This window comes from Nerophis lumbriciformis, linkage group LG32 (assembly GCF_033978685.3).
Source record: "Nerophis lumbriciformis linkage group LG32, RoL_Nlum_v2.1, whole genome shotgun sequence".
Taxonomy (NCBI): Eukaryota; Metazoa; Chordata; class Actinopteri; order Syngnathiformes; family Syngnathidae; genus Nerophis; species Nerophis lumbriciformis.
The window spans coordinates 15,938,705-15,963,481 of record NC_084579.2 but is presented as its reverse complement, the minus strand read 5'-3'; the positions used below and the strand labels follow the sequence as shown (position 1 = coordinate 15,963,481).

At 38.4% G+C, this 24,777-nt stretch overlaps 1 protein-coding gene across 2 annotated transcripts in view; it reads left to right on the top strand.

Moving 5' to 3' along the window:
* Positions 1-4,903: 4,903 nt before the first annotated feature.
* Positions 4,904-24,777, top strand: part of LOC133574886 (astrotactin-2) — a 752,799-nt gene continuing 732,925 nt past the window's right edge. For both annotated transcript variants that reach the window (XM_061927222.1, XM_061927221.1), the window contains exon 1: positions 4,904-5,374. In XM_061927222.1, coding sequence (XP_061783206.1) covers positions 4,951-5,374 — 424 coding nt within the window. In that variant the 5' untranslated portion in view covers positions 4,904-4,950. The remainder of the gene's footprint in view (positions 5,375-24,777) is intronic.

Below are 24,777 nucleotides of genomic sequence, written 5' to 3'. Positions count from 1 at the left end.
CTAAGAACATATATTTTTCCACAATTTCAGCACTCAGGTTAACCATACCTAAATAAACACAAAATACTGCATTACACAAGACTACCCGAATGTACTCGAATGATTGAAAAAAATAAATGTTTTTAAGCTAAATTATTGGTAAACACAGTTTATGTATAATCATTTACGTAAAACCGCGAGTAATGAATAAAGATTTAATCAATTAATATATTCTGTAGACATACCCTCATCCGCTCTCTTTTCCTGAAAGCTGATCTGTCCAGTTTTGGAGTTGATGTCAGCATCTGCTTTGAGTGTCGCAGGATATCCACACATTCTTGCCATCTCTGTCGTAGCATAGCTTTCGTCGGTAAAGTGTGCGGAACAAACGACTGACCATTTCGTCGGCTTTCCCCACAGCCTCGTATTTTGAACAAATTTTGTCCAATTTCTTGCCACTTTCGCATCTTTGGGCCACTGGTGCAACTTGAATCCGTCCCTGTTCATGTTGTTACACCCTCCGACAACACACCGCCGAAAGTGAGAAAATGGCGGATTGCTTCCCGATGTGACGTCACAACGTGACGTCATCGCTCCGAGAGCGAATAATAGAAAGGCGTTTAATTCGCCAAAATTCACCCATTTAGAGTTCGGAAATCGGTTAAAAAAATATATGGTCTTTTTTCTGCAACATCAAGGTATATATTGACGCTTCCATAGGTCTGGTGATAATGTTCCCCTTTAAGTAGAGATGTCCGATAATATCAGACTGCCGATTTTATCCGGCCGATGAATGCTTTAAAATGTAATATCGGAAATGATCGGTATCGGTTTCAAAAAGTAAAATTTAAAACTTTTTAAAACGCCGCTGTTCGGAGTGGTACACGGACGTAGGGAGAAGTACAGAGCAGTTGCGTCTGCCAGTCATACTTGCCAACCCTCCCAATTTTCCCGGTAGACTTCCGAATATCAGTTCCCCTCCCGAAAATCTCCCGGGTCAACCATTCTCCCAACTTTCTCCGATTTCCACCCAGACAACAATATTGGGGGGCGTGCCTTAAAGGCACTGCCTTTGCGTGCAGGCCCAATCACATACTATCTATGGCATTTCACACACACAAGTGAATGCACTGCATACTTGGTCAACAGCCATACAGGTCACACTGAGGGTGGCCGTGTAAACAACTTTAACACTGTTACAAATATGCGCCACACTGTGAACCCACACCAAACAAGAATGACAAACACATTTCGGGAGAACATCCACACCGTAACACAACATAAACACAACAGAACAAATACCCAGAACCCCTTGCAGCACTAACTCTTCCGGGACGCTACAATATACACCCCCCCTACGCCCTACCCCCTCCACCTCAACCCCGCCCACCTCAACCTCCTCATGCTCTCTCAGGGAGAGCATGTCCCAAATTCCAAGCTGCTGTTTTGATGCATGGTAAAACATAATAATGCACTTTGTGACTTCAATAATAAATATGGCAGTGCCATGTTGGCACTTTTTGCCATAACTTGAGTTGATTTATTTTGGAAAACCTTGTTACATTGTTTAATGCATCCAGCGGGGCATTACAACAAAATTAGGCATAATAATGTGTTAATTCCACGACAGTATTGGTTGATATCGGAATCGGTAATTAAGAGTTGGACAATATTGGAATATCGGATATCGGCAAAAAAGCCATTATTGGACATCTCTAGCTTTAAGTCATAACTTAAATGTTGGCATTGAGCTAGACAGGTAGTCTCTTCTCAAGGATAGGGCTATCACTTTTTGCATTCCGAAGTACCAATTAGGGCCTTTTTTCTATGAGAAGTGATCCAATCCACCTGCGAATGTCAAACTAAGTTATCTTATTATGTGCTCAAACTGAAATACTACTATTTACTTCAACTTGGTGGTTTGCTTTCTCCAAGATGAATATGAACATTCCCCATATGCTAAACATTATATGAGTTAGTTAATTCATTAGCAGTAGCGACTTCCTCTCGGTCAACTTCCTTTGTTTTCACTTTATCACATTGCGTATGGAAGCAAAGATAAATCCTAGTTTTAGATTTTGGCCAACACACTATCAAAACACTATATTATAGGGCCTTTGAGATTGATTTAAAATTGTTAAACAAAATACTATAATATGGGACTATTTGCTCTAAAATGTATGCAAGAGAAACGTGAGAGAGGATGATGCTTTCTTTTCCATGTGTGAAGTCACCCAAAGTGAATTATTCCATGGCGGGATGAATATCCTGTAATTGGAAGTTAGATCTCTCAGGTGAAACATTCGGAATTGGGATCCATTCAACATTGCAAAAAGTTAGATGAGACAATGATATTGCTTTAACAATGGAAATATGTGTACTGGAGGGAAGGGATTCATATGGCCCCATTCCTGGGTGTATCTCGCATGAGAGTGGTGGGGTACATCATTTGCAATGCAGTCTGCTGAAAATTATGGAAAGTACCACCTTACAAAGCAATTGACGCTGCGGGCAAAGCTGGACATTTCACAAAACACATTTTGAGACATTCAACACACTACTGCGGTCTGGTGGCTGAATTGGATATTACAGTGCATGTTAGGTGTAGAGCCACCAATGGCGTTTGTTTACATTGTAGCATCCCGGAAGCGTTGGTGCTGCAGGGAATTCTGGTAATTTGTTCTGTAGTGTTTATGTTGTGTTGCGGTGCAAATATTCTTCCAAAATGTGTTTGTCGTTGTTGTTTAGTGGGGTTTCACTATATGGCACATGTTTATGACAGTGTTGGCATTGTTCATACTGCCACCCTCAGTGTGACATTTATGGCTGTTGAGTAAGTATGCGCTTCATTTGCTCGTCTGCAGTGTGGTTATGTGGCACATATTTATGACAGTGTTGGCATTGTTCATACTGCCACCGTTAGTGTGACATGTATGGCTGTTGAGTAAGTATGCGCTTCATTCGCTCGTCTGCAGTGTGGTTATGTGGCACATGTTTATGACAATGTTCAATCAATGTCAATCAATCAATCAATGTTTATTGATATAGCCCTAAATCACAAGAGTCTCAAAGGGCTGCACAAGCCACAACGACATCCTCGGTTCAGAGCCCACATCAGGGCAAGAAAAAACTCAACCCAGTGGGATGACAATGAGAAACCTTGGAGAGGACCCCCACCCCCTCTAGGGGAGACCGGTGCAATGGACGTCGAGTGGGTCTAGCACAGGGGTCGGCAACCCGCGGCTCTAGAGCCGCATGCGGCTCTTTAGCGCCGCCCTAGTGGCTCTCTGGAGTTTTTAAAAAGATGTATGAAAAATGGAAAAAGATGAGGGGGGAAAAATATATTTTTTGTTTTAATATGGTTTCTATAGAAGGACAAACATAACACAAACCTCCCTAATTGTTATAAAGCACACTGTTTATATTAAACATGCTTCACTGATTCGAGTATTTGGTGAGCGCCGTTTTGTCCTACTAATTTTGGCGGTCCTTGAACTCACCGTAGTTTGTTTACATGTATAACTTTCTCCGACTTTCTAGGACGTGTTTTATGCCACTTCTTTTTCTGTCTCATTTTGTCCACCAAACGTTTAACGTTGTGCATGAATGCACAAAGGTGAGTTTTGTTGATGTTATTGACTTGTGTGGAGTGCTAATCGGGCATATTTGGTCACTGCATGACTGCAAGCTAATCGATGCTAACATGCTATTTATCAAATCAAATCAAATCAACTTTATTTATAAAGCACATTTAAAATTTACCACAGGGGTAGCCAAAGTGCTGTACAATGGGCAGGTTAACAGATAATACGAGTACCGAGCAAACACAACACAACACAACACAAACAAAACACGATAAAAAATAAATAAATAAAATAGAACAAATAAAAACATAAACGTATTTAGGCTAGCTATATGTACATATTGCATCATTATGCCTCATTTGTAGGTATATTTGAGCTCATTTAGTTTCCTTTAAATCCTCTTAATTAAATTTATATCTCATGACACACTATCTGTATGTAATATGGCTTTTAATTTTTTGCGGCTCCAGACAGATTTGTTTTTGTATTTTTGGTCCAATATGGCTCTTTCAACATTTTGGGTTGCCGACCCCTGGTCTAGCATAATATTGTGAGAGTCCAGTCCATAGTGGGGCCAGCTGGAGACTATCCCGAGCGGAGACGGGTCAGCAGCGCAGAGATGTCCCCAACCGATGCACAGGCGAGCGGTCCACCCCGGGTCCCGACTCTGGACAGCCAGCACTTCATCCATGGCCACCGGACTTGTTGGCATTATTCATACTGCCACCCTTATTGTGACATGTATGGCTGTTGAGTAAGTATGCCCTTCATTCGCTCGTCTAGAGTGTGTTCCAAGGCAAGATAATCGTTGTGGCTTGTGCAGCCCTTTGAGACACTCTGATTTAGGGCTATATAAGTAAACATTGATTGATTGATTGAATTGTGTCATTAGTTCATTATCGGGTACAATTAAGTCTTTGTTAATTTTAGATTAAATGATTTGTGACTCTGTTAATATGTAAAACGGACCTAACTCGCCACAAGAATAACAATAAGATTGATTTTTATGAAATTATTGTAAGCATTGAAAGTTGCCATCTGCGTTGGTTATATAAGTACAATTAGCTCATTTTATTTTATTTTTTATTTACGAAAAAGCAATATTGTAATTAAAGTAGAAATATTTACTATGCAGATTAAATGTTTGTTTACCATTAAATGTTGTGTTTTAGTGAACATGGTTGATTGGAGGTTCTGGGCTCTCCCCTGGATTCTTCCCCCGCCAAGCTCACCTGTGCTGCCGCCTCCTGGACGGCCGTGCATCGCTGCGAGTGTGAGCGTGCGTGTGTGCGCGCAGAGTGAGCGAGTCGACCGCGCTCCGCTCATAAGTACACGGCCACTCTGCTCGGCGCCTTCAAAGCACGCACAGGGGGAAGCGGGGGTCCAAATGGCGAGCACCGCACCTCCGCCATCGTCACTACCGCCGCTGCTCCTCCGGCTTCTTCTCGCCGGGCTCGCTCTCACGCGAACCGCGGAGCCGCTGCGGGCCGAGCGGGGAGTGGACGAGGGGACGCCCGGAGGCGGCGAGGGCCACCACGCGGCGGAGACGCCGTGCGAGATCAAGACCGTCACCGTCTCCACGCTGCCGGTTCTCCGGGAGAACGAGTTCAGCTTCACCGGTGTCGGAGCCGCCGGGAGCGCGGTGGGAGCAGGAGAAGTAGGAAGTAGTGTCGCCGGAGCAGGTGGCACCGCGGGAGGAGGACCAGGAGGAGGGGAGTCGCGGCTCTTGTTGTTCGTCAGGACGGATCTACCTGGGATGATTTCCGTCATGGATGATCTCGACAACACGGCTCTTCCTTACTTCACTCTCGGTAAGAACTACCAATACTCACCCGAGTCCATGTTGGTCCATGGCAGGCCTCCATGGTGACACCTCCAGCCACTAATTGTTGATTTAAGCATCTTAAATTACACCAATGTATTTTTTTTAAATTTTTCTATAAAAAAATATGTACTTTTCTAACCATACAATGTTAGGAGAAAAAAAAAAAAAAAGGTTGTTTTGTTTACTATTAAACAGGTCATTTTTCCACTAAGAGGTATTGAAGTCACACCAAAAATAAACAATAGCTGAACTAAGCGGAAAAGTTTGAAAATTATGACAACGAAATGTTACAAGGATTAAGTCACATTGTAATATGACAACATTAACATTTTATTTTGTTGTGCTAAAAGTTGTCATTTTACAAGAATTCAAGAGAAAATGTTGCGATTAGTGTTGTCCCCAGGTACCAATATGTATTTCCATACTTTTCAAAATAAAGGGCACCACAACAAAATACACTATTAAGATGTTATCATACAATAAACATGTTTCTTTTTGCACTCAAAGAACAATTTTGGCATTAAAAATTAAATGTAATAAGCACTTATTATTCTGTTGTTTGGATACTTTAGTTTTGGGTCCCCATGGTGCGCCATCATGTCCATGAAAAAAAAAAGTACTGGTATTTTTTAAATGCAGTATAGTACCTTTTTTTAATTCATTAGTACCGCGGTGCTTTATTAATACCCGTATACTGTACAATCCAAGCCCTGTGATGAGGTGGTGACTTGTCCAGGGTGTACCCCGCCTTCCGCCCGATTGTAGCTGAGATAGGCTCCAGCGCCCCCCGCGACCCCAATGGGAATAAGCGGTAGAAAATGGATGGATGGATGTACAATCCAAGGTCGTTTTTCACTAAGAGGTATTGAAGTCACACCAAAAATAAACAATAGCTGAACTATGCGGTAAAGTTTGAAAGTTATGACAACGAAATGTTACAAGGATTAAGTCACATTGTAATATGACAACATTAACATTTTATTTTGTTGTGCTAAAAGTTGTCATTTTACAAGAATTCAAGAGAAAATGTTGCGATTAGTGTTGTCCCCAGGTACCAATATGTATTTCCATACTTTTCAAAATAAAGGGCACCACAAAAAAAAATACACTATTAAAATGTTATCACACAATAAACATATGTTTCTTATTGCACTCAGAGAACAATTTTGGCATTAAAAATCAAATGTAATAAGCACTTTTTATTCTGTTGTTTGCATACTTTAGTTTTGGGTCCCCATGGTGCGCCATCATGTCCATGAAAAAAAAAAAGTACTGGTATTTTTTAAATGCAGTATAGTACCTTTTTTTAATTCATTAGTACCGTGGTGCTTTATTAATACCCGTATACTGTACAATCCAAGGTCGTTTTTCACTAAGAGGTATTGAAGCCACACCAAAAATAAACAATAGTTGAACTAAGCGGAAAAGTTTGAAAATTATGACAACAAAATGTTACAAGGATTAAGTCACATTGTAATATTACAACATCAACATTTTATTTTGTTGTGTTAAAAGTTGTCATTTTAAAAAAATTCAAGAGAAAATGTAGCGATTAGTGTTGTCCCGATACCAATATTTTGGCATTGGTACCGATACCAATATGTATTTTGGATACTTTTCAAAATAAAGGGCACCACAAAAAAAATACACTATTAAAATGTTATTATACAATAAACATATGTTTCCTATTGCACTCTGACAACAATTTTGGCATTCAAAATTAAATGTAATAAGCACTTATTATTCTGTTGTTTGGATACTTTAGTTTTGGGACCCCATGGTGCGCCATCATGTCCATGAAAAAAAAAAGTACTGGTATTTTTTAAGTGCAGTATAGTACCTTTTTTTTAATTCATAAGTACCGCGGTGCTTCATTAATACCCGTATACCATACAATCCAAGGTCGTTTTTCACTAAGAGGTATTGAAGTCACACCAAAAATAAACAATAGTTGAACTAAGCGGAATTGTTTGAAAATTATGAAAACAAAATGTTACAAGGATTAAGTCACATTGTAATATGACAACATTAACATTTTATTTTGTTGTGCTAAAAGTTGTCATTTTAAAAGAATTCAAGAGAAAATGTTGCGATTAGTGTTGTCCCCCGGTACCAATATGAATTTCCATACTTTTCAAAATAAAGGGCACCACAACAAAATACATTATTAAAATGTTATCACACACTAAACATGTTTCTTATTGCACCCAGAGAACAATTTTGGCATTAAAAATCAACTGTAATAAGCACTTACTATTCTGTTGTTTGGATACTTTAGTTTTGGGTCCCCATGGTGCGCCATCATGTCCATGAAAAAAAAAAAAGTACTGGTATTTTTCAAATGCAGTATAGTACCTTTTTCTAATATATTAGTACCATGGTGCTTTATTAATGCCCGTATACTGTACAATCCTAGGTTATTTTTCACTAAGATGTATTGAAGTCACACCAAAAATAAACAATAGTTGAACTAAGCGGAAAAGTTTGAAAGTTATGACAACGAAATGTTACAAGGATTAAGTCACATTGTAATATGACAACTTTAACATTTTATTTTGTTGTGCTAAAAGTTGTAATTTTACAAGAATTCAAGAGAAAATGTTGCGATTAGTGTTGTCCCCAGGTACCAATATGTATTTCCATCTTTTTCAAAATAAAGGGCACCACAACAAAATACACTATTAAAATGTTGTCATACAATAAACATATGTTTCTTATTGTACTCAGAGAACAATGTTGGCATTAAATATTAAATGTAATAAGCACTTACTATTCTGTTGTTTGGATACTTTAGTTTTGGGTCCCCATGGTGCGCCATCATGTCCATGAAAAAAAAAAAAAAGTACTGGTATTTTTCAAATGCAGTATAGTACCTTTTTTTTAATTCATTAGTACCGTGGTGCTTTATTAATACCCGTATACTGTACAATCCAAGGTCGTTTTTCACTAAGAGGTATTGAAGTCACACCAAAAATAAACAATAGTTGAACTAAGCGGAAAAGTTTGAAAATTATGACAACAAAATATTACAAGGATTAAGTCACATTGTAATATGACAACATTAACATTTTATTTTGTTGTGCTAAAAGTTGTCATTTTGCAAGAATTCAAGAGAACATGTTGCGATTAGTGTTGTCCCCCGGTACCAATATGTATTTCCATACTTTTCAAAATAAAGGGCACCACAACAAAATGCACGATTACAATGTTGTCAAACAATAAAAATATGTTTCTTATTGCACTCAGAGAACAATTTTGGCATTAAATATTAAATGTAAAAAGCACCTATTATTCTGTTGTTTGGATACTTTAGTTTGGGGTCCCCATGGTGCGCCATCATGTCCATGAAAAAAAAAAAGTACTGGTATTTTTCAAATGCCGTATTGTACCTTTTTTTAATTCAATAGTACCGCGGTGCTTTATTAATACCCGTATACCGTACAATCCAAGGTCGTTTTTCACTAAGAGGTATTGAAGTCACACCAAAAATAAACAATAGTTGAACTAAGCGGAAACGTTTGAAAGTTATGACAACGAAATGTTACAAGGATTAAGTCACATTGTAATATGACAACATTAACATTTTATTTTGTTGTGCTAAAAGTTGTCATTTTACAAGAATTCAAGAGAAAATGTTGCGATTAGTGTTGTCCCCCGGTACCAATATGTATTTCCATACTTTTCAAAATAAAGGGCACCACAACAAAATACACTATTAAAATGTTATCATACAATAAACATGTTTCTTGTTGCACTCAGAGAACAATTTTGGCATTAAAAATTAAATGTAATAAGAACTTATTATTCTGTTGTTTGGATACTTTAGTTTTAGGTCCCCATGGTGCGCCATCATGTCCATGAAAAAAAAAAAAGTACTGGTATTTTTCAAATGCAGTATAGTACCTTTTTTTAATTCAATAGTACCGCGGTGCTTTATTAATACCCGTATACTGTACAATCCAAGGTCGTTTTTCACTAAGAGGTATTGAAGTCACACCAAAAATAAACAATAGTTGAACTCAGCGGAAAAGTTTGAAAATTATGACAACGAAATGTTACAAGGATTAAGTCACATTGTAATATGACAACTTTAACATTTTATTTTGTTGTGCTAAAAGTTGTCATTTTAAAAGAAATCAAGAGAAAATGTTGCGATTAGTGTTGTCCCCCGGTACCAATATGTATTTCCATACTTTTCAAAATAAAGGGCACCACAACAAAATATACTATTAAAATGTTATCATACAATACACATGTTTCTTATTGCACTCAGAGAACAATTTTGGCATTAAAAATCAAATGTAATAAGCACTTTTTATTCTGTGGTTTGGATACTTTAGTTTTGGGTCCCCATGGTGCGCCATCATGTCCATGAAAAAAAAAGTACTGGTATTTTTCAAATGCAGTACAGTACCTTTTTAATTCATTAGTGGTGCTTCATTAATACCCGTATACTGTACAATCCAAGGTCGTTTTTCACTAAGAGGTATTGAAGTCACACCAAAAATAAACAATAGTTGAACCAAGCGGAAAAGTTTGAAAATTATGAAAACAAAATGTTACAAGGATTAAGTCACATTGTAATATGACAACATTAACATTTTATTTTGTTGTGCTAAAAGTTGTCATTTTACAAGAATTCAAGAGAAAATGTTGCGGTTAGTGTTGTCCCCCGGTACCAATATGTATTTCCATACTTTTCAAAATAAAGGGCACCACAACAAAATACACTATTAAAATGTTATCACACAATAAACATGTGTCTTATTGCACTCAGAGAACAATTTTGGCATTAAAAATCAAATGTAATAAGCACTTTTTATTCTGTGGTTTGGATACTTTAGTTTTGGGTCCCCATGGTGCGCCATCATGTTCATGAAAAAAAAAAAGTACTGGTATTTTTCAAATGCAGTATAGTACCTTTTTTAATTCATTAGTACCGCGGTGCTTCATTAATACCCGTATACTGTACAATCCAAGGTCGTTTTTCACTAAGAGGTATTGAAGTCACACCAAAAATAAACAATAGTTGAACCAAGCGGAAACGTTTGAAAATTATGACAACGAAATGTTACAAGGATTAAGTCACATTGTAATATGACAACATTAACATTTTATTTTGTTGGGCTAAAAGTTGTCATTTTACAAGAATTCAAGAGAAAATGTTGCGATTAGTGTTGTCCCCCGGTACCAATATGTATTTCCATACTTTTCAAAATAAAGGGCACCACAACAAAATACACTATTATAATGTTGTCAAACAATAAAAATATGTTTCTTATTGCACTCAGAGAACAATTTTGGCATTAAATATTAAATGTAATAAGCACTTTTTATTCTGTTGTTTGGATACTTTAGTTTTGGGTCCCCATGGTGCGCCATCATGTTCATGAAAAAAAAAAAGTACTGGAATTTTTCAGATGCAGTATAGTACCTTTTTTTAATTCATTAGTACTGCGGTGCTTTATTAATACCCGTATACCGTACAATCCAAGGTCGTTTTTCACTAAGAGGTATTGAAGTCACACCAAAAATAAACAATAGTTGAACTAAGCGGAAAAGTTTGAAAGTTATGACAACGAAATATTCCATGGATTAAGTCACATTGTAATATGACAACATTAACATTTTATTTTGTTGTGCTAAAAGTTGTCATTTTATAAGAATTCAAGAGAAAATGTTGCGATTAGTGTTGTCCCCCGGTACCAATATGTATTTCCATACTTTTCAAAATAAAGGACACCACAACAAAATACACTATTAAAATGTTGTCATACGATAAAAATATGTTTCTTATTGCACTCAGAGAATAATTTTGGCATTAAAAATTAAATGTAATAAGCACGTATTATTCTGTTGTTTGGATACTTTAATTTTGGGTCCCCATGGTGCGCTATCATGTCCATGAAAAAAAAAATACTGGAATTTTTCAAATGCAGTATAGTACCTTTTTTTAAGTCATTAGTACCGCGGTGCTTTATTAATACCCGTATACTGTACAATCCAAGGTCGTTTTTCACTAAGAGGTATTGAAGTCACACCAAAAATAAACAATAGTTGAACTAAGCGGAAAAGTTTGAAGGTTATGACAACGAAATGTTACAAGGATTAAGTCACATTGTAATATGACAACATTAACATTTTATTTTGTTGTGCTAAAAGTGTACTTTTAAAGAAAGTAAAAAAAGTAAAGACATGCACCTGGGGATAAGTTTATTGGCAACACTAAATTGGCCCTAGTGTGTGAATGTGAGTGTGAATGTTGTCTGTCTATCTGTGTTGGCCCTGCGATAAGGTGGCGACTTGTCCAGGGTGTACACCGCCTTCCGCCCGATTGTAGCTGAGATAGGCTCCAGCGCCCCCCGCGACCCCAAAGGGAATAAGCGGTAGGAAATGGATGGATGGATGGATGGATGTGCTAAAAGTTGTAATTTTAAAGGAATTCAAGAGAAAATGTTGCGATTAGTGTTGTCCCCCGGTACCAATATGTATTTCCATACTTTTCAAAATAAAGGGCCCCACAACAAAATACACTATTAAAATGTTGTCAAACAATAAAAATATGTTTGTTATTGCACTCAGAGAACAATTTTGGCATTAAATATTAAATGTAATAAGCACTTACTATTCTGTTGTTTGGATACTTTAGTTTTGGGTCCCCATGGTGCGCCATCATGTCCATGAAAAAAAAAAAAAAAAAGTACTGGTATTTTTCAAATGCAGTATAGTACCTTTTTTTAATTCATTAGTACCGCGGTGCTTTATTAATTCCCTTATATCGTACAATCCGAGGTTATTTTTCACTAAGAGGTATTGAAGTCACACCAAAAATAAACAATAGTTGAACTAAGCGGAAAAGTTTGAAAATTATGACAATGAAATGTTACAAGGATTAAGTCACATTGTAATATGACAACATTAACATTTTATTTTGTTGTGCTAAAAGTTGTCATTTTGCAAGAATTCAAGAGAACATGTTGCGATTAGTGTTGTCCCCCGGTACCAATATGTATTTCCATACTTTTCAAAATAAAGGGCACCACAACAAAATACACTATTAAAATGTTGTCAAACAATAAAAATATGTTTCTTATTGCACTCAGAGAACAATTTTGGCATTAAATATTAAATGTAATAAGCACCTATTATTCTGTTGTTTGGATACTTTAGTTTTGGGTCCCCATGGTGCGCCATCATGTCCATGAAAAAAAAAAAGTACTGGTATTTTTTAAATGCAGTATAGTACCTTTTTTTAATTCATTAGCGCGGTGCTTCATTAATACCCGTATACTGTACAATCCAAGGTCGTTTTTCACTAAGAGGTATTGAAGTCACACCAAAAATAAACAATAGTTGAACTAAGCGGAAACGTTTGAAAATTATGATAACAAAATGTTATATGGATTAAGTCACATTGTAATATGACAACATTAACATTTTATTTTGTTGTGCTAAAAGTTGTCATTTTACAAGAATTTAAGAGAAAATGTTGCGATTAGTGTTGTCCCCAGGTACCAATATGTATTTCCATACTTTTCAAAATAAAGGGCACCACAACAAAAATACACTATTAAAATGTTATCATACAATAAACATGTTTCTTATTGCACTCAGAGAACAATTTTGGCATTAAAAATCAAATGTAATAAGCACTTTTTATTCTGTTGTTTGGATACTTTAGTTTTGGGTCCCCATGGTGCGCCATCATGTCCATGAAAAAAAAAAAAGTACTGGTATTTTTTAAATGCAGTATAGTACCTTTTTTTAATTCATTAGTACCGCGGTGCTTTATTAATTCCCTTATATCGTACAATCCAAGGTCGTTTTTCACTAAGAGGTATTGAAGCCACACACAAAAATAAACAATAGTTGAACTAAGCGGAAAAGATTGAAAATTATGACAACGAAATGTTACAAGGATTAAGTCACACTGTCATCAGAAAAACGTAATATGACAAGATTAACATTTTATTTTGTTGTGCTAACAGTTGTCATTTTACAATAATTTAAGAGAAAATTGCAGTGCTGCGATTAGTGTTGTCCCGATACCAATATTTTGGCATTGGTACCGGTACCAATATCTGCTTCGATACTTTTCAAAGTAAAGGGCACCGCAAAAAAATACACTACTAAAATCTTATTATACAATAAACATATGTTTGTTATTGCACCCAGAGAACAATTTATATTCCGTTGCTTTGATTAATCTTTCATTTTTAGGACATTACCCCTTTTTCTCTAAAATCACCACACTAGTGCCCTAACAGGAAAATAATCCACAAATCCATCCTAAATAATCCATTTGATGTATGGCCATAAAGTTGTCATTTTAGAGGAAAGAAAATACAACTTCCAAGTCGAGGAGGAAGTCACACTTTTACTGGCATTTTTTTAATTTAATATTTCAGCCAAAATATTTTCCAAACATTTTTACTGCAACAACATTGCAAAGCTGCAGCAAAGTTGTCTTCACATAAAATTATACAGCCAAACATAGTAAAAAAAACTATTCTTGAAGTAACGGAAATAAAGTCAGACTTTTATGAGAAAAAAAAGTTGTACCGTATTTTCCGGACTATAAGGCACACTTAAAATCCTTTTTTCCCTTCAGAACTCAACAGTGCACCTTATAACCCGGTGCGCCTAATGTACGGAAAAATTCTGGTTTTGCTTACCGACCTCGAAGCAATTTTATTTGGTACATGGTGTGATGATAAGTGTGACCAGTAGATGGCCGTCAAACATAAGAGATATGTGTAGACTGCATTATGATGGCAATATGACTGAAGTATACAACACCAACATTTTATATGTTCCATTAAAAATATAGGACATTACACACACACAAATCTATCAAAAAGTTTTAGTACAACTTTGGTAAGCTATGAAGCTGCACCACTTGATGTGCTTCAACATACCATTATCCGGTGCGCCTTATGGTCCGGAAAATATGGTAAACAACAATTCTTGAAGTTACGGGAATAAAGTCAGACTTTTATGAGAAAAAAAAGTTGTACTATTTTATGATAAACGTGATTTTACAAACATTAAGACTGCATGCAGGATTTATGGTCGCAATAGATGACTCCCACGAGCTTCATTGTTAGCCATCTCGTACTTGACGTTTATTACCGTACAAATTAGAAAGCAAAAGAAGAAGAAGGAGAAAGTGTTCTTTTCTCTCATTGGAATTGTGAATGATCGTGAAAATTCCAAAAAAGGGCAGTTCCCCTTTTAAAGTTACAATACAAAAAAGATGTAATGTTACAGGACAATATTAGTAACGTAATCCGTAACGTACCTTATTTTTCGGACTATAAGTCACAGTTTTTTTCATAGTTTGGCCGGGGGTGCGACTTATACTCAGGAACGACTTATGTGTGAAATTATTAACACATTACCGTAAAATATCAAATAATATTATTTAGCTCATTCACATAAGAGACTAGATGTATAAGATTTCATGGGATTTAGCGATTAGGAGTGACAGATTGTTTGGTAAACGTATAGCATGTTCTATATGTTATAGTTATTTGAATGACTCTTACCATAATATGTTACGTTAACATACCAGGCACGTTCTCAGTTGGTAATTTATGCCTCATATAACGTACACTTATTCAGCCTGTTGTTCACTATTCTTTATTTATTTTAAATTGCCTTTCAAATGTCTATTCTTGGTGTTGGGTTTTATCAAATACATTTTCCCTAAAAATGCGACTTATACTCCAGTGCGACTTATATATGTTTTTTTCCTTCTTTATTATGCATTTTCGGCCGGTGCGATTTATACTCCGGAGAGATTTATACTCCGAAAAATACGGTAAGTTACAAGCAAATACATGTCTGTGAAAAAAAGGTTGTGACTTTTATATACAATATGGGAAATGTTACGAGATATGTTAGTCCGGGGTGTCAAACTCATTTTAGCTCAGAGATCCGCATTGAGGAAAATCTGTGCATTAAAACAAAAAAAAAAATGGCATTAAAACAAAAAAATAAAGAGAACTTCAGATTGTTTTCTTTGGCTTACTTTGGCCCAAAATAGAGCAAACACACTGTGAAAATATTACAATAAAAATACAGAAAGAAATACCGGCAGCAGTAAAGTTTAGATCCATGAAGGAAAGAAGAAAGTGAATGAAAGTTTATAACTGAATACATTTACATATGCATACACATTTGTTTTCTTTTGTATTATTATTTTTTTTATTAATTAAGTAACGTTTATGACAACCTTTTTCCAAAACACAATATAGAATGTGAGATATAACAGGATAATGTTATCGGACGGGTTTCAAAACAAAATAGTGAGACCCCAAAAATTTACTGTGGGACCCCATTTTTATGACTTGATGTGCTTTGTGGGCTTGGAGAAGGCATTCGACCGTGTCCCTTGGGAGGTCCTGTGGGGAGTGCTCAGAGAGTATGGGGTATCGGACTGTCTGATTGTGGCAGTCCGCTCCCTGTATGATCAGTGCCAGAGCTTGGTCCGCATTGCCGGCAGTAAGTCGGACACGTTTCCAGTGAGGGTTGGACTCCGCCAAGGCTGCCCTTTGTCACCGATTCTGTTCATAACTTTTATGGACAGAATTTCTAGGCGCAGTCAAGGCGTTGAGGGGATCCGGTTTGGTGGCTGCGGGATTAGGTCTCTGCTTTTTGCGGATGATGTGGTCCTGATGGCTTCATCTGGCCAGGATCTTCAGCTCTCACTGGATCGGTTCGCGGCTGAGTGTGAAGCGACTGGGATGAGAATCAGCACCTCCAAGTCCGAGTCGATGGTTCTCGCCCGGAAAAGAGTGGAGTGCCATCTCCGGGTTGGGGAGGAGACCCTGCCCCAAGTGGAGGAGTTCAAGTACCTAGGAGTCTTGTTCACGAGTGAGGGAAGAGTGGATCGTGAGATCGACAGGTGGATCGGTGCGGCATCTTCAGTAATGCGGACGCTGTATCGATCCGTTGTGGTGAAGAAGGAGCTGAGCCGGAAGGCAAAGCTCTCAATTTACCGGTCGATCTACGTTCCCATCCTCACCTATGGTCATGAGCTTTGGGTTATGACCGAAAGGACAAGATCAGGGGTACAAGCGGCCCGAAATGAGTTTCCTCCGCCGGGTGGCGGGGCTCTCCCTTAGAGATAGGGTGAGAAGCTCTGCCATCCGGGGGGAGCTCAAAGTAAAGCCGCTGCTCCTCCACATCGAGAGGAGCCAGATGAGGTGGTTTGGGCATCTGGTCAGGATGCCACCCGAACGCCTCCCTAGGGAGGTGTTTAGGGCACGTCCGACCGGTAGAAGGCCACGGGGAAGACCCAGGACACGTTGGGAAGACTATGTCTCCCGGCTGGCCTGGGAACGCCTCGGGATCCCCCGGGAAGAGCTGGACGAAGTGGCTGGGGAGAGGAAAGTCTGGGCTTCCCTGCTTAGGCTGCTGCCCCCGCGACCCGACCTCGGATAAGTGGAAGAAGATGGATGGATGGATGGATGGATGGATGGGGACCCCAGTTTGAAAATTCCTAGCGCCAACACTGATGGAGTATTGGTGCGTACAAAACAGCAGCAGGCGGCTGTGGCCTGCGGGCCGGTTCTCATACTAATCAAATGTATCTTTTTTGTAGTTGACTTGGGCCTTGACTTTGACACATAGGTGTTAGAGTATGACAAAAAAAATTGTATCTTTACAAGACCTTATCACGATAAGAGCTGCTTCTTTTATTATCGTTTGACTTTAAAAAAATAAAGTCGTAATATAAATAAAAAATTCTATCCATTTTCTACCGCTTGTCCCGTTCGAGGAGGTGGGATTTTGTGCTAAAAGTAATTTTACTACCACTCAGTGGCCTTGTGGTTAGAGTGTCTGCCCTGAGATCGGTAGGTTGTGAGTTCAAACCCCGGCCGAGTCATACCAAAGACTATAAAAATGGGACCTCCCTGCTTGGCACTCAGCATCAAGGGTTGGAATTGGGGGTTAAATCACCCAAAATGATTCCCGGGCGCGGCCACCGCTGCTGCTCACTGCTCCCCTCACCTCCCAGAGGGTGGAACAAGGTGATGGGTCAAATGCAGAGGACAAATTTCACCACAGTGTGTGTGTGTGACAATCAAACTCGAAATAGTACGAGAAAACTTAGCCATTTGTTGATACGTTTTAATATCATGTAAAAACTCCCAATTTTATGTAAATAAAGTAATATTATGATTAAGAGGGGTCGTTATAGTGATAAAGAAAACTGTAATTTTTCTGAAAATAAATTTTATCTAGTAAATTATGACTATTTCTTAGTAGGGATGTCCAATAATATCAGACTGCCGATATTATCGGCCGATTAAAGCTTTGAAATGTGATATCGGAAGTTATCTGTATCGGTTTCACAATTATCGGTATCGGTTTCAAAAAGTAAACTTTATGACTTTTTAAAACACCGCTGTGTACACGGACATAGGAAGAAATACAGAGCGCCAATAAACTTTAAAGGCACTGCCTTTGCATGCCAGCCCAATCACATAATCTACGGCTTTAGACACACACACAAGTGAATGCAAATCATACTTGGTCAATAGCCATACAGGTCACACTGAGAGTGGCTGTATAAACAACTTTAACACTGTTACAAATATGCTGTGTGTGAACCCACACTAAACAAGAATGACAAACACATTTTGGGAGAACATCCGCTCCGTAACACAACATAAACACAACAGAACAAATATCCAGAACCCCTTGCAGCACTAACTCTTCCGAAAAGCTACAATATACACCCCCGCTCCCCCTTACCCTCCCACCTCAACCTCCTAATGCTCTCTCAGGGAGAGCATGTCCCAAATTCCAAGCTGCTGTTTTGAGGCATGTTAAAAAATAATAATGCACTTTGTGACTTCAATAATAAATATGGCAGTGCCATGTTGGCATTTTTTTCCATAACTTGAGTTGAAGTTGTTCTCTTATTTTGCAAAACCTTGTTACATTGTTTAATGCATCCAGCGGGGCATCACAACAAAATTAGGCATAATAATGTGTTAATTCCACAACTGTATATATGTAGGTATCGATAATTAAGAGTTGGACAATATCGGATATCGGCAAAAAAAAAAAATTCTTAGTATTCTGACTTAAATTGTGTACATCTATAAATGTATTATTGTGACAAGATCATTCCCATTCACAATTTTTGAATGCAATATTTTTACTTTGTCTTCCTTCTTGTAAAATTCTGAGCAAAAATGTATAGCTTCATTGCGTAATATTACGACTTTGTTCTCATTCAATCCATTCTCATATTAGGACTTTATTCCCGTAAAAATGATCAAATGTTGCAATTCTCTCCTGTGTAATTTGTGACCCTCAGTACGCCACAATTGTTAAATTCCTCCTGTAATAACCAACGGAATGACAGCGAGTGATTTCCCTTGCTTCATTTTTAAATGGAAGGACATTTTTTTAGTGACAATCTCCTTTTCTTTTCTTTTCTTCCCTCATTTCTACTCAGCTCTGCTCTCACATGTTGTAGTTGAAATACGATTACATTTCATGCATACCCTCACCCTCACTGTGCCACCAATCAAGGGATCCAATTTGGTCCTGCAAATGTGCATGAAATTGATATTTTATTCTCACACCAGCACACACACGTGCAAAGTCCAGTGGTGGTGGAACTTCCAGTGAATGAGATGCTTAGCTAGTGTTTGCATCACTGTCGGGCAATATGAAAACACACACACACACACACACACACACACACACACACACACACACACACACACACACACACACACACACACACACACACAGCCCGCACCCTCTCTCATATTCTTACTTTGCCTCTCACACACACAGACACAAGTGAATGGATGTAAATGGCGCCCTGCTGCTAGTTTGACAGGTCATAGAGGGTTGAGTGTGAAAATGTTTCACTCTTAAAAACCACCGAGGGCATGAAGACACACTGAGGATGTAATAATGTAGGAAATATCTCTGCCATCAATCGTTGGAGGCTTTGTTTCCGTCATAGTCGTGAGGAAAAATACTTTCTTAAAATGAATGTTTTCATTAAGAATAAATAGAGGAGCTGATTCTTAGCTGATTTTCAAAAGTCAAAGTGGCATCTGAGCTGACCGATCAGAATCAGAATAGTTTTATTGCCATTGTTTGAGAACGGGTTCACAAACTAGGAATTTTTTTTGGTGCAATCGTGCAACATAAAACACATATAACACAGATTTGGTAATAACAAGAGCTGTAACTGACCGAGGATGTCGTTGTGGCTTGTGCAGCCCTTTGAGACACTTGTGATTAAGGGCTATATCAATACACTTTGATTGGTTGATTGAACTATCAATTTGGTTGTTTCATATTGTTGTCTCGTTGTTATTTGGCGAATTAAACGCCTTTCTAATATTCGCTCTCGGAGCACATCGGGAAGCAATCCACCATTTTCTCAAACACCGAGTCAAATCAGCTCTGTTATTTTCTGTTTTTTCGACTGTTTTCCGTACCTTGGAGACATCATGCTTCGTCGGTGTGTTGTCGGAGGGTGTAACAACACGAACAGGGACGGATTCAAGTTGCACCAGTGGCCCAAAGATGCGAAAGTGGCAAGAAATTGGACGTTTGTTCCGCACACTTTACCGACGAAAGCTATGCTATGACAGAGATGGCAAGAATGTGTGGATATCCTGCGACACTCAAATCAGATGCATTTCCAACGATAAAGTCAAAGAAATCTGCCGCCAGACCCCCATTGAATCTGCCGGAGTGTTGTTACACCCTCCGACAACACACCGACGAGGCATGATGTCTCCAAGTTTCGGAAAACAGTCGAAAAAACGGAAAATAACAGAGCTGATTTGACTGGGTGTTTGAGAAAATGGCGGATTGCTTCCCGATGTGACGTCACAGCTCCGAGAGCGAATATTAGAAAGGCGTTTAATTCGCCAAAATTCACCCATTTAGAGTTCGGAAATCGGTTAAAAAAATATATGGTCTTTTTTCTGCAACATCAAGGTATATATTGACGCTTACATAGATCTGGTGATAATGTTCCCCTTTAACACACTTTTCCCAGTGGGTCTCTGTGTTGCCAGGTCACATGTGTGTGTGTGAGTGACAGGAATAAAAGCTCTGGCTTGTTTGGCTTCGTTCGGGGCCACCTGTTGGTTTTCATGTACAATTCTCTCTATCCTGTTGTTTTCAAACAGTTTTTTTTTTTAAACAATTCTATATTTTGCCACATTTTCACACAAGGATCCATGAATTCACATTTCACATCGCATTGAAGCCTCAGTATGTGGCAACTGCGATAACCGTGTGTTTCATCGGACTATATTTAGCTTGCAGTGGTATTTTAATCTCTTCCCTTGCTCTTAATTTTCCTTCAAACTTGCTGCAGGGAGGCTAAAAGCCAGGCAGGAACGCCTGTGAAGGGCTGGAAGCACTAAGCTAGTAAATCACTTTCTGTTCTCATTAAGGACCGAGCGTCGACTGGCGAGAAAAGACCTCTCTGTGCTATCTGTCTGTCTGTCTATAGTATCTTGTAAACTGCTGTGCACAGTTTTCCTTTCTAACGATATTCTGCGCTTGATGCACTTTAAAACCCTACAATATTTTATGTAGGTGTTCAAGAGCTGTTTTAGTTGCAGCCATATGCAGTCTATTAATGTATGTTTCTGTGAAGCTGAAAGCTTGTCAACAAATCGGCTTGTTACCCTCAGAACAAATCTGGTCCTCTGATAAGCGATATGCTGAACACGAGCACACAGGATCTTAGCCTTTTGTTCAAGCATTAGGTTTTTACATCAAAAGTCATTATATTACAACATAATTGCAAAAAAGTAATTGTATGGATTCATGAGAAAATATTTGACATTTCAGAACCAATTTTGTAAAAGTGGCAAGAAGCAAACTGCTAACGCTGATGAGTTCATTGTGAACAGCACGGCAAATGTATAGGTTTAACACCAACAACCAAAAGTGCACTCATGTTACCTAAAATGCAACAGTAGGTTGCCTACAGCTGCAGTTGTTACTGCCAATGACAATGTTTCCAAGCTCTAAATTACCGTATTTTCCGTACAATAGGGTGCAATTTCCACTTATTTAATCCTTTTTCATATATAAGGCGCACCGGATTATAGGGGGCATTAAAGGAAACATATTAGTATATATTTATTTCTAAATTGAAAACACTTCCTCTACATAACATGTAATGGTAGTTCTTTGGTCAAAATGTTGCATAGATTATGTTTTACAGATCATCTTCAAGCCGCTTTCTGACCGTCGCGTTCGGATGTGTCGTTTTGTGGGCGGTCTTATTTACGTGGCTCACCTTCGGCAGCGTCTTCTCCCCGTCATCTTTGTTGTAGCGGTGTAGCGTGCAAGGACAGGAGTGGAAGAAGTGTCAAAAGATGGAGCTAACCGTTTTAATGACATTCAGACTTTACTTAAATCAATAACGGAGCAGCATCTCCTCATCACGAAACAACAACAAGGCCGGGAATGTGTCCCGTGAAAAACCGTCCGACCGGAACTCTCTAATAACTAAAGTTCCTTGGGTGAATAATGTAAACTCACTACACCGGTATGTTTTAGCGCTTTCATGGCGAGTTTACTGACAGATATAAGTAATAACTTTATACTACTTTATATTAGAAATGGCAACAGCGGAGGATGAATGTCCCATAACAAGAAGATAGAGAAAAATAAGAAACTTATCAACTACGGGCTACAAAGGCGGACTCGCACAATTTTTCAGGATTTACGCAGCTCCCAAATACAGATCAGCAGGTACCAGAAGGTAAAAAAAAGTTGCTTTTGCAAAATATTGCGAAACAAAACGCCAGATAATGTTTTACCTTATACACACACACCATAATAATACTTGTATGTTGAAGCACAGTACAATCCATCAAGCGGTGCGGTTTCATAGCTTACCAAAGTCGTACTGAAACATTTTGATATATTTTTGAGCGCCGTGTGTAATGTTCTATATTTTCAATGGAACATATAAAATGGTGTTGTTTACTTGAGTCATATTGCCATCATAGTGCAGTCTACACGTATATATTATGTTTGACTGCCATCTACTGGTCCAACTTATCATTACACTATGTACCGCAAGGCTCATCGGGTTATAAGGCGCACTGTCGAGTTTTGAGAAAAAAAAACAATTTTAAGTTCGCCTTATAGTCCGGAAAATACGGTAGTCTGATTTCTCAAATTGTTATTTTTTATTTTTTATTTTCAAGTGTAAAGTTCCACTGTGCACTCTAATGTGACCCGACTGGTACCGGAAGATCCGATCGATCCACACATGGACGAAGACTACGTCACTTCCTGTCAACTTGTTTTTACGGCAATTCTCTTCGTTCACTGTTATCATGGTTTTCTGTTTTTTGTAATCTTTATTTAAATGACAATGTCATATCAAATATTACATACAAAACAAATGAACCGTTTTATAAGAATACAGTTACTGTATTCTTTGGGTTTCCCCTAGATTGCCACTATATATGTGGGGGTGGGGGCGTGGCTAGGGGCGTGGTCAATATGATATCATAATATATAGGACATGATCGTTTTGATTTGCAATGACGCATATATTTTCTTTAAAAAGGTTAAACAAATGTTTTATGTATATTTAAAAACAAATATTCATGTTATAATTTATTAATAATACAATTAGTAATTGTGGAAGTTGCCTCCTAGCAGTTCCACTGTAGACACGGCACAAGAGCCAAGCGTGCAGTTTTAACAAAGTTTTTAATGTGCATCGATTTGTGTCCAACTCTTTCTCCAGCAGAACGTGACTTTTTAGTCACGTTCGTATCCTCTCTCCCCCCCTGCTTACTGTTAAAGACAACTGATGATTAGATTAACACGTACCACCTGTGAAATCGAATTACCTGCCAGCTGTGTCTCGCCGTCAGCACTGCCACGCCCCCGTCTGATGGTGCTCTGTCCTCAGCACCATTGACAGAGGCGGTGACCTTTGCTCCTGCAGGCAACGCTGGCCACCTCTCCCTCCACAGTAATATTAATATTAAAATGTTTTCTTACATAATCAGAATCACAATCAACTTTAACACACGGAATTTGACTCGGTAGACTGTGCTCTCTTTGTTCAATACAGTTTCATCTGTTGCTTTTTGTAAAAGGTAACACAGGCCACACTATATTCGGCCCTCCCTGAATGTCGCAATTTAGTTTGCCAAAGTGTTGGCCCTGCAATGAGGTGGTGACTTGTCGTCGGTGTACCCCGCCTTCCGCCCAAATGCAGCTGAGATAGGCTCCAGCACCCCCCGTGACCCTGAAAGGGACAAGCAGTAGACAATGGATGGATGGATGGACTAAGTAAACGGTCCTTTGAATTAGATTTGAAAAAAATTACTTAAGATGTTTTGTTGATATTCTTCACAATTAAGTCACTTAACAACTAACCACACTAAAGAAAGTACATTATATATGCACACATGAAGTGCACATACGTGTAGGAATCACATTAGATTAATAATACAATTCGCAATTATGCAGGATGAAGGTTGAGCTGTAATGCGGCTAGCTGTATGCCAGGGGTGCCCACACTTTTTCTGCAGGCAAGCTACTTTTCTATTGACTAAGTCGAGGGGATCTACCTGATTCATATATATCATTTATATGGATTTGTTTATGAAAGAAACATTTTTGTTAACAAGTTAAAGATGTTTAATGGTACAAACCCCGTTTCCATATGAGTTGGGAAATCGTGTTGGATGTAAATATAAACAGAATACAATGATTTGCAAATCCTTTTCAACCCATATTCAATTGAATGCACTACAAAGACAAGATATTTGATGTTCAAACTTATAAACTTTTTGTTTTTTTGCAAATAATAATTAACTTAGAGTTTCATGGCTGCAACACGTGCCAAAGTAGTTGGGAAAGGACACATTTTCAATGGGAGACAGGTCTGGACTACAGGCAGGCCAGTCTAGTATCCGCACTCTTTTACTATAAAGCCATGTTGATTTAACACGTGGCTTGGCATTGTCTTGCTGAAATAAGCAGGGGCGTCCATAGTAACGTTGCTTGGATGGCAACATATGTTGCTCCAAAACATGTATGTACCTTTCAGCATTAATGGTGCCTTCACAGATGTGTAATTTACCCATGTCTTGGGCACTAATACACCCCCATCACAGATGCTGGCTTTTCAACTTTACGCCTATAACAATCCGGATGGTTCTTTTCCTCTTTTGTCTGGAGGACACGACGTCCACAGTTTCCAAAAACAATTTGAAATGTGGACTCGTCAGACCACAGAACACTTTTCCACTTTGTATCAGTTCATTTTAGATGAGCTCAGGCCCAGCGTAGCCGACGGCGTTTCTGGATGTTGTTGATAAACGGTTTTCGCCTTGCATA